Below are 11294 nucleotides of genomic sequence, written 5' to 3'. Positions count from 1 at the left end.
CAGGCAGATTCCAGAAAGCTGGAAAAGGCAAAGAAACAGGTTGTGCCTTCAGAGCAACTAAGATTGCAGCCCCGCTGACACCTTCATTTTAGCCAAGTGATAATCATCTTGGACTCTTCATCTCCAGGACTGTAAGATAAAAAAAACTATGTTTTTATAAGCTATTAAGTTTGTAGTAATATGTTACAGAAGCAATAGGAAATGAACACACTGAAAGTCAAACTTTTATTTCCATGGATTACTTGAAAATTTGACCCATAAATTAAGAGAACAAATTTATATACATAATAGCCACTGAGTCACTGAAGAACTTTTAATCTTTTATTTGAAAACATACCATGTAAATACTATACAAGCATTCATAGTGCATTCAGAATTTCTTCTCATAGGGCAACAACGGATTGCAGCCACGGTCCTCCCTGTCATGGATACCCCTACCATCTTCTTCATATTTCATTTCGCCCTGCATTTGGAAGTGCTACATGCTGAAGAGCAGCGTGTCCAGGATGTAAACTCCGTACTAAAATATCAAGCTATTAGCATCTACACACTCCTGTCAAAACAAAACAACTTTCCTTCATTCTTACCAAAATCCTGTTCTGTTATCTATGTAACTGGGCTCAACATAAACTACTCTAGATGCCAAAAAAACCCCACGAAATTTAGAACCCAAATTGTCACTCTCCTCTAAATGCAACTCCAGCCTTATCCTTCAGCTCCTGAAGTACTACAGAAGATGAACAATCACTCATTGTGTCTGTAACACCTTCTTCCATAAGAGTGATTAATTCAATCTATGATATTCCCTCCTATATACCTTAGCAATCTTCAGGTCCCATAAGACTTCCTTCTAGATATACTGTGTTCTGAATAGAATCTCCAAGCTTTGGAATCTGGTTTTCCTCTTACAGGGTATTACCTATTAATAACTTCCCCACACCACTAAAATCCAACTCACCTATTTTAAAGGACCCTAGGCTTAAGAGCATCAAAAAGCTCTTGGATTAATACAGCTATACTAAAGCCATACCCCATATACAAGGGGGCACATTTCTATTGGTAAAGGTGTGACTGAAAATTCAATCCTATGTTATGTGAGAAAACCTCCTAGTACAAGTCATTTGTTCATAGCAAAGGCACAAAGTACAACAGATTCACTGCCTCAAAGGTAGGAAAAGGTTATGATACAGCGGTGGCACACGCTTGATGGCAAAATTATTAAATCCCCTGGATTTTAATGAAATATGACCACACTAGGATCCATGCATCTTTCCCCAGAAGCAGAACATCTTCATACGGAGTTTCTGATGTTGTGTCAAATCAGTAACAAGTAAGACTTTCAAATCCTACAAGCCCACTTTAAAGCATATATTGCTTACTCATTGAAGGAACAAGACCACCACACTATAAGGTACAGAGATGAAAAAAAAAAATCTGGAATTAGTCATGTAATGTTGAATGAAGAAGATTGTTTAAGGTTTCAATCTTGATGAAGTCCAGGTAAACAAAGTTCCTCTGAGGCAACAAAAGCGCCCTTCTAAGAAAACTAACATGGCAAGGTGGGCTCAGACCACCAAAGGCCAAGAACTTTCTAGCAGACACACAGGAAATGTGGGCCAATTTCTTAAAAGCAAATCAATCTGGAGATTTGACTTGGCAGTTAGCCTCATCTATATATGCCCAAGAGGATTCAAAAGTTATCGGCCTCATTTTTTATTGCCAGGATCCCAGCAACTGTTTTTTCCACCAAATTGCAGAGTATGATCAGAAGTGATTTTTGTGAGTTTGGCTTTTAGTAAGTTCACAAAGGCAAGGCATACATTAATATGAAAAACACAAAAATATAATCAAAACCTTTTACAAAATAAGCAATTTAAATATACAACCAAGGTAGTGTAGGTAGTACAGTAGTGCTTCTCAAACTGTATCAAGCATCACAGTCTCCATCAGATTGCTATCCCCCACCCCAAGTTTCTGAATCAGTGGGTCTACAGTGGAACCCAAGATCTTGCATTTCCAATGAGTACCCCCATGCTCCTGGTGCTGCTAGTTTAAGGAGCATAGTTTTAAACCACTGCATTAGAACATGAAAAGAGGCAGGAAGATTGCTTGAGGTCAGGAGTTCAAGTCCAGCCTGGGCAGCATAGTGAGACCGTCACTACCAAAAAAAAATTAGCTAGGCCTGATGGCACACACCTATAGTCCCAGCTCAAGCGAGAATACTCCCTCTCTTTTCAGGAGGCTGAGAGAGAATCGCTTGATGCCAAGAGTTTGAGGCTGCAGTGAGTTATTATTGAAGGACTGCACTCTAGCCACGATGACAGAGCGAGACCCTAACTATATTAAAATGAAGAAGAACATGAAAAACACAATTTCAGTCTTGTAGGAGAGAAGGATGTTCATCAGCCAGAGCTATGGGATTGAGGTGTCTGTGTCAGGGTTAGAATGGTGATTTCCCCATTAAGTGTTTCTGTTTGACCTTTGGTCCTAGAGTAATTGCGTTTTCATCTCTGGATAAAGATTAGAGTTTTCCTTCCATGGAGGAAGTGGTATCAAGTGAGACAGTCAAGCAGATCTGTTCAAGGAGGAGTACGTTCCTCTTACTCCTTCTGAAGGGTCTCCTCTACTTCCTTGCTCTTAAGCTGGGCATTCTCTTCTCTTTTCAACATCTCTTCAAAGATCTCATTATGCATGTAAAAGAAGATGTACCCAGTGCAACGCCTATCCTCCTGCATCTGGGCCTCCTGGATACCTAACACCTGCATATCATTGTAAGTGAACCAGATCTGCTTCTCAAAGTCATAGGCATCACAGATATAATGGCCTGACTTTAGAGTCTTCCCAAGATGGCTGACAACACTAATGAGCCGGTAGGTATGATCTCCCTTATCGTCATTTCTTTTTGTTTCCTTGGCTTTAGATTTTATCTTATCTAAAATGTCTTTGTTTCTTGGGTTCTTATTGGAACCCAGTGCAGGTAGGGAATTCCTGTTAGGCTTCTGGAGATTTAATTTTGTAGGTTTTGTGAGGTTCTTTGTGTGCCCCTGGACACCTGGCTTTGGAAAGCTTCGAGGTAGTGCCTGCTGAGGGGCTTGTTCACAGATTCTCATAGCATCACACTGCTGAGTCTGTTCAGACACTTTTTGGAATCTTTTGAGAATTCTGACATTTTTATCTTCATACAAATCTTTAGTACGATTGATAATGCTATCAAAAGCTACAAACTTACTGGTTTTCACATATTTCTTTCGTTTTGGATTTTCAGGGACTGTTTGAAAGTGAACTTCTGCAAGACATATGTCTGGGCTGCTGGCAGGTTTACCTCCAGCTTTGTGGAACTGACAAAGTGAGGTATCTTCCAGATATGCCATTAAGTGAGCTAACGGTTCTTTTTCAATGAATGCTCGATCTCCTGAGTATACAGATTCTGGCTCATTTGGTTTAGAATTTTTTCCAAGGTGTTTTTGCTGCTGTCTTCTGCTTGCCCCTTTAAAGACTGTCTGGCCTTTTTTTTGTTCAGACTCCGTATCTGATCCAATGTGTGAAGCTAGGATATCTTTGGGTTCCTTTGTTGAAGGCCATGATACACTGATGCTTCCAGAAGTCATCTTTCGAATAACTTTTAATAATTGGAAATCCGTAATTTCTCCATCCTCACTCAAGGGAAGAGGTGGTCTGGTGCCTTCATTGCAATGAGAAGACACCTTTAAATACTTGGAAATGACGACCTCCCGGCCATTCTTCTTCAATGAACAAAACTCATTCAAGCTATAGCGTTTGAGGTGAACGATAAGGATTCTAGGTAGCCTACTGAATGAGTGCACTCCAACAGAAGTCTTGTGCTTACATTTTGCACATTTATACTCAAGCTCTTCTGCTCCAAAAAAAAGATCAAAAGTAGACTGAATAGATGAAGGGCGTGCTTTCATTCCTTGGGGAAGGTTGATGGAGAGGTAATTATTCAGCTCTGTCTTGAGAATAACCTGACCACAAGCTTTACAAGCAATGGAGTGCAACAACTCTAACTCAAAATTAGTAATGACAGGGCAAGAAAACCCATTGGTATCAGGATCATCAGCAAAAATCCGTTTAGGAAAATTATCTTCCCCAAATTCACTTTTAGGCTTCCAAATTGTGTTGAGTTTTTCCATGTTATCTTTCAGCTGATCTAAACAGTGAGCTAAAAACTCATGAGCATCGTTCTGTGCATTGCCATGGAATATCTCTGCAACTGCTGAAATGGCCTTTTTAATATTCAAGAGTAACATCTCCTTGATTTCTACATTATAAGTATCTTTGAAAAAAAGTAGCCGTGCCAAGCACATGGTAAGAGCATTAAGGGGAATTTTACCCCATGGGAAACTCTGATTAAGTAAATCATCAGCAAACGATGGAATCGAAAGTAGAGACTGTAAAACTGCATTCATATAACAGGTGTTTCCCAAATTGGGGAGGCCGTGGCATATTTTCTCTGGAAATAATTCAAAAAATAGTTTTAATTTATCCCACTTTGTGTAACCGTCACTATACCCTGGTTGTAATAGAAATGCCAAAACCATTTTCTCAGTGAGAGCTTGGAGAAATCCAATGTCATCTAGGTAAGGACTTCCAGTAGCGTTCATGATGCACGAAGATTCACATTCCAATTTCTTATTCTCTTCTAACTCTTTTAACTTCAATTGTTTCTTTTGATTATAGCTTACACACCTCAAGCGATCTGCCTTGGATTTCTTGTATTCTACAGAATTATTTTCTTTCAAGAATTCCTCATTCATCTCTGAGCTAGATGAGAGCATTCTTTTCCTCTTCTTGTGCTGATTTTCAGGTAACTCTCCGCAAGTAAGTGTTGACGATTTTGATGTAAGCAAAGGCATCCTCTGAAGGACACCTGTCCCACTTCCTTTTGCTATCTCAAAAGATTTCCTACTTGATTTCTCATCAACTTTGTGGAATGAAGTTTTGTTGATTTCCTTCTGTGTTGTTGTGCTAGAAAAGACATTCCTACCCTTACCAGGTCTCACAGGTGACTGAACCTTGTTTTGATGAACTCTGTCCAGGAATGTCTTCAATTGTTCAGCATCTGTGGAGGATAATCCTTCAATAAACAAGACATTATTATTTTGTAAAGTTAAATGCAGGTGATTTTGGTTTCCTCTACAGGATCTTAGGACTACGTTTTGAATATTATCACTTAGCTGAAAAGTGTTACATTTTCCATTTTTGAAATAGAGCACCAGTCTATCTTTCTTCCTTCCTTCCACTGCTTCAATGAATGATTCTTTTGACTTAGACATCCCAGTCTTGCAGTTCCCTACTTGGACAAAACCATGTAGGAATAGGGCAGCCATGTTTTCTTTACAAATAAAATATATGTATCTCCAATTATTGATAATCTTGAAGTTCCAATCTGGTTTGCAAGTTCAGCTGTGGAGACAACACCAAAGAAACAGTTCATTAGTTCTCTACACAGAATGATCCTATTTCTAGTATTGGCTTTATACTAGAGTCTAGTTCAGGTTCTAGGTATCCAGCCCTTCGGTAATGAGACCAATGCCTTTTGAGAGCCTTCCATGGCTGCATGAAGGCAGAGTCTTGATTCCCAAGACAAGAACACTATGGGAAAAATCAAGAAACATTCTTTAAACTATTACAGAAATGCTTGGCTTCGACAAAACTTAAACTCTACACTCATACACTACATGCAGTTTCCACCAAAATATTGGGCTCCATTCTGATTAATTTCCCAACTTCAACTGAAATCATGAAACACTTGGAAGATTTTCAGTACATGACTGAAAAAGTATACTCAATAGAGTCTCAAGCGTATGCATACAATATGCTAATCTTCCTGTCACAGAATGACCCCACAGGGCAACTACAATAAGTGAATGAGAAATTGAAGGCACTATGTGGCCTTCAACTCAGTAACAGATGAATTGTTCCTTGATGTCTAGAGGATCTCATATATGGGCCAAAGTAAATCAGTCTACCTCCTTCCAAATCTAGCTATGTTCCTATATTTCACTTGGCACTGGGGAACATCATTACATTCTACCTGCCCATTGACAAAAGTTTAAGAATAACAACTTCTTACCCATTAGATATAAGCTAGTGAGGCTCCTGCAGCCAACTCTGGCCATAAGGCCCACTTAATCAGAGCTAGCTCCCTGTATTCAAAACAAGTGAGGAAAAATTAGATGTACTTAATCACTGAAAATCAGAATCTCTGAAAAACTCTGGAGCCAATGTGAATTACTGAATAAGTTAGCAGATAGCACTACAAATGTTTGCATCAGAAAGTATACATCCAAGAATTAGTTGGAAGCTGTCCTCTTCAATAGTTAAATATTCTTCCTGAATCTTCTCTATGCTATTAACTTGCTTAAGCAAACCCCGTCTTTATGAATAATACTGCAGGAAACTCCTGCTCAGTCCCTGTTCAAATTATCAAAATCTTAAAATTGGTGAAACATAAATTAATGAGATTTTTGTTTTATAAAGTATTTCATCTATCAACCTATGTTCAGCGAAGTAGGGCATGCTTCGCTGAACATAGTAGGCATCCATCCATATACGAAAGTGCGTATGCATCCAAGTAAAAGAATGATTATATTTTTCATGGTAGAAATGGGGCCATAAAAACATTCAAGCACAGCAAAAATTTAAGTTCTCTGGATTATTTCTATTTCACTGTTCTAGTGTAGATGCTAAGTAAGGATTTAAACTATTTCCTCTCCACAAAAAAGGTAGTCTTAATTGTTCCTTTTTATTTCAACAACTTGAGAGAATCTGCAACCATAGAACCACTTGCAGTCTATTTTAAAATTTTGCACCCAGCTCATCTGTATTTATCAAAAATTACGATCTTCTTTCTATTGGTAGATGAAATAATCTAAGACCCTCTTGACATTTCTTCTCTCTGCCCTCAGAAATACAGTTAAGAGACATTCCTTCCTCACAGTCCATCCTGACTACATTTCATTCCAGATGAAAGGAGGCTTATTTGAGCCCACTGAGCATGGAAAGTGAAGATTAAGAACCATCTCGCTGATGTACAAGCTGAGTGGTCTCACCACTGCCTACTTCCCTAGGACATCTCAAGCTTAAATCCTGTTCTTCATTTTGTCTTGACTGCTTGCTTTGAGAGTATTTTAAACTAAAATGTATTGTTTCTCCAAGACTCCACTGAAGAGCACTATGTGACTATTCCATACAACCTAAAATAAACTTCAGCATTCCTCCTCCCTTCTCACCCCCACACCAGAGTCAAAACATATAGATGACAGCTGTGTTCAAAAGTTATGAAAGCCAACATGCGTTTCTTTCATTTTACCTACAAACTCCATCCATTCAGTTTGACTGATCAACTATTAGTGCAACACTTCAGACTCAAAGGATAGCCAGACATTCACAAAACTGTACCACTTCTGTCAGATTTGGAGGCATGACCTATGGTGCCAAGCATCTTGTTGTGCAGTTTAAAAAAATCCCTAATAGAAATGTCTGCTCCATCATTAATTTACTAATTCACCCTACATTGGTCTTCATGGTCACTGAGACAGTTGCTGAGCATCTAGTCTATGCTGCCTGCATATTATGATTTGCTGAGTATCTGCTCAATGTTGGGTATTGCAGCCGGTGTTCTCAGGGACACAATGGATGTGAGGATTCACTGTACCTAAATAATTTAGACTCTAAACACTGTGTAAACGTCACAATAAAAGAGGGGACTCCTGTAATTTAATGAAGGTTTGTGTTGCTTTTGGAGTATTTACCCTCTGTATCCTCCGTTTATATCTCCTACCACTCAGGCTTTCATTATTTCAAGAGGTAGAAGAACTTGAAGACAAATCCGTATACACCTTTCAAATCTGAATTTGCATTTCTCAATCCCAAAGTGTACATTACAAAAGAGTAATAAAAATTAGAAACAAGACAAAAATTATTTTCTTTCAAGTATTTTGGTGAAATGGATGATGCTTTAAGAAGAGAACCATTTGTTCTGAAAAGTTTAGAGGGAGCTATGGCTTGGAGGCAAATTAATAAACTCTAGAAGGCTCGTTAGGCTCAATGACTATGAGAAACTAACATTTCTATGTCAGTTCTCCTCTGCTGACACGAGTACAAACTGTCATCAATTATATAAAATCGAGTATGTGTTTATCTTACTGAATAGGTGAAGGTCAAGATATATGGCAGTGTGGTACAAGTGGTGTGTGTTTTAATTATTATTATTTTTTCACAACTTCATGAAAACATGTGAAGAGAACAAAGATACACTGAGAAATCCTGCTAAGTTACCTAAGCAAATCTCATGGAAGAGAAATGAAGTACCCATGAGGTGGTGTGCCAACCCATGAATGCAGTAAGTGGAAAGGCAGAGCCACGTATTGACTACATGAGTTTCTAACCATTTCTGGGTATCTCCAATAATCCCAAGCAAGAGTTTTGAAAAGCAAAACAACTTCAACTCAGATTTATTTTAAACTACACTTAGTTTGGTGATCTTGGATAAGCCAATTCCTCTATTAGGGTCCATTAAACACATCGAGAAATGATCATAAAACTCTTTTTGAGGGCTCCATTCTGTGACACTATACTTCTAAGTACAAAATACTTAAGCACATTGGATTTCCCAAGACAGGCCAAATAAAAGAAACTTTCTCCAACAATTAGATGGTGTGCACTAAATCTGGACTTGGACACGAGGGGCACAATACAAAAACATATGGGAGGATGGATAGGGAAGGGATATTCTAGGTTTGGCAATTGGGAAGAGAAGATATTCAAAAGGCAGCAAACATCCATTTATTCATTAAATAAATATGTATGGAGTACTAGAAAGCATTACATTAAGCTTTAGGTATAGAAGAATGAAAAAAAACCCACAGAATCCATGCTCTTGAAAAATTTTAATTCTAGCAGGGGGATAGAAAATACAGTACATACACACAAAATTTGGAGAACACCAGATGGTGGCAACTGCTAAAGAAAACAAAGTTAGAGGAGGCTGGGTGCAGTGGCTCATGCCTGTAATCCCAGAATTTGGGGAGGCTGAGGCAGATGGATCACCTCAGGTCAGGAGTTTGAGACCAGCCTAGCCAACATGGCAAAACCCTGTCTCTACTAAAAGTACAAAAATTAGCCAGGTGTGGTGGCATGTGCTTGTAGTCCCAGTTACTCACAAGGCTGAGGCAGGAGAATCACTTGAACCTGGGAAGCAGAGGTTGCAGTGCACCAAGATCATGCCACTGCACTCTAGCCTGGGCAACAGAGCAAAACTCTGTCAAAAATAAAAAAAATAAAAAAAATAAAACCCAACCAACCAAACAAATAAACAAAACCCCAAAGTTAGAGGAACTGAATTTGTCAGTGGTGACAGGGATGTGCTGCCTTATATAGGGGGTTCTGGGAAGGCCTAACATGTGATGACAATATGCAGCAGGGTGTTGAAAGAAGTGAACAAATATCTAAATGTAGGGTGCCCCAGGCAGGAGGAAGAGAAAATGAAAAGGCCCTCAGGTGGGAATGGGCTTGGCATGTTGGAAACAGAAAGCAGGTCAGTGTGGCTGGAGCATGGTAAAAGATTTGAAGAGAAAGAAGTTGTGGAAGTTTTGTAAAAGAGCGGGAGACTGAATGGACTAGTAACCTTGCTGAGCAGCACCAAGGGCTGACTTAGGCTAGTAGTCATATATTTACAGCAAGACCAATCTGCATGTTTTTTCTCCAGCCACATTTAGCTGTCTAGTTGCCATGGTTCAGGTGTGGAATAGGCAGAGCCTTGAATTTAACTTGCTTGAAATTTTGCCATTCATAAGTAACCAAGTAAGAGGAAAATGGGAGCTGATGGTGTAGAGAAAAAAAATGATTATAAGTACGGACCCAGAAAGGGTGGAATGGAACAATGAACAGAAACACATGAAAAGGCCTAAATATCACAAAATACTATGGAGTAGGGGAGAAGCATCGGGGCACTAGGTGTCTAGCTCTCATTTCAGCAGCTATAATTCTGTCCCCTGATTCTAAGCAGCTGTCAACTGCTTACAGACTTTCTTCTCCTATTCTCCTCCCATCTTCCTTTCTGTTCTTCTATTCATTCTCATCCCGGCTCCAAAGTTGGAAGTAACTAATGGAAATGGAAGTGGAGAGTTGAATGTTAAGGGCATGTAGACTGGGTTAGAGGCAGACATGATCAGATACAGGGAGTCGGGGACAGTGGGCAGAAGGGGAAAGGAAATCCTTCCCTCCCTTTTTTTTACCCTCCCAAGTTTGGGCTAAAGGTCAACACATCAAGAGACACATTGCTTCTAGAGCATTAGCAATTAAATCCTGTTATTATGTTTAGTCCCAGCTTCAGTGTGCATGGCTTTTCAAAATGATTGGATTAGGGCGCAGACTTTCTTTTTCTTTCTCTAGTTTAAAGGTGCATTTCTGTACTCACCAAACGTCCGAGTCATTGTGTTGCAGAGAAATGCCATTATTTTGTCTCTTGACATACACTGCACATAAATCTCTCCATAGGAGGCCCTGACCAAAATGGGAAGAATTCTCTAGACTAGCAAATTGTTCCCATGAACTATTCAAGCTTTGAACCCTTTCTGAGGGACCGATTTGGCAGAGCATTTTTTTTTCATTCTTTTAAAATTATGTTAGTGCTATTAACACAACATAGTTGACTAGGAAAACAGAATGTGAAGATTATTTTCCAAAATTTTAATATGAATTCATTAAGAAAAAGTGCTCTTTCATGAGAAAGCATGTATTTGTTACACTGAAATAATGATAAATGAGGTTTTCTTGAAATTAAACTTTTTTCTCCTGTTGGAATCTTCCTAGTATTTTGCAGCCCTTTCTGCTAACTATTGCAATTCATTTGTTTATTCACTTACTGACCAAACTATGTTGATACCTAGTCAACTATGGACATCAACTATGGCCCATATCCAGACATGAAGCAGTGAAATATTCCTGACCTCAGGTTTTAAGACAAATACAAACAATGGCAGTGCAAGGGAAAATGTCTTAATTAAGAAAGTAAAATTCAGTTAGTGTTACCTAAAAGTCCATGTATCTTCTGCTATCTTAGCTTTTGTAGCATTTCCTCTCTGCCTGGAATTCCCTAATAATTCCCTTACTTTTGTCTCAGTTCTACCCTTCTTAACTTTTAAAGACCCAGTCCAAGTCACACTTTATTTGATGATTCCCAGGTTTGAGTTTTCCTGCCTCAGAATTCACCAGTCATTCACTTTTTGTAAGACTGTTACTTTGCCTGTGATACCCTGCAATGCTGCTCC

At 38.9% G+C, this 11294-nt stretch overlaps 1 protein-coding gene across 1 annotated transcript in view; it reads right to left on the bottom strand.

Moving 5' to 3' along the window:
* Window positions 1-332: 332 nt before the first annotated feature.
* LOC105481426 (ubiquitin specific peptidase 26) overlaps window positions 333-11294 on the bottom strand; it is a 70387-nt gene continuing 59425 nt past the window's right edge. Inside the window, exon 2 of the mRNA XM_011741021.2 lies at window positions 333-5424. Within this exon, the coding sequence (XP_011739323.2) occupies window positions 2601-5348 (2748 nt within the window). The 5' untranslated portion in view covers window positions 5349-5424 and the 3' untranslated portion in view covers window positions 333-2600. The remainder of the gene's footprint in view (window positions 5425-11294) is intronic.

This window comes from Macaca nemestrina, chromosome X (genome assembly GCF_043159975.1).
Source record: "Macaca nemestrina isolate mMacNem1 chromosome X, mMacNem.hap1, whole genome shotgun sequence".
NCBI lineage: Eukaryota > Metazoa > Chordata > Mammalia > Primates > Cercopithecidae > Macaca > Macaca nemestrina.
This window is presented reverse-complemented; position numbering and strand designations above follow the sequence as displayed.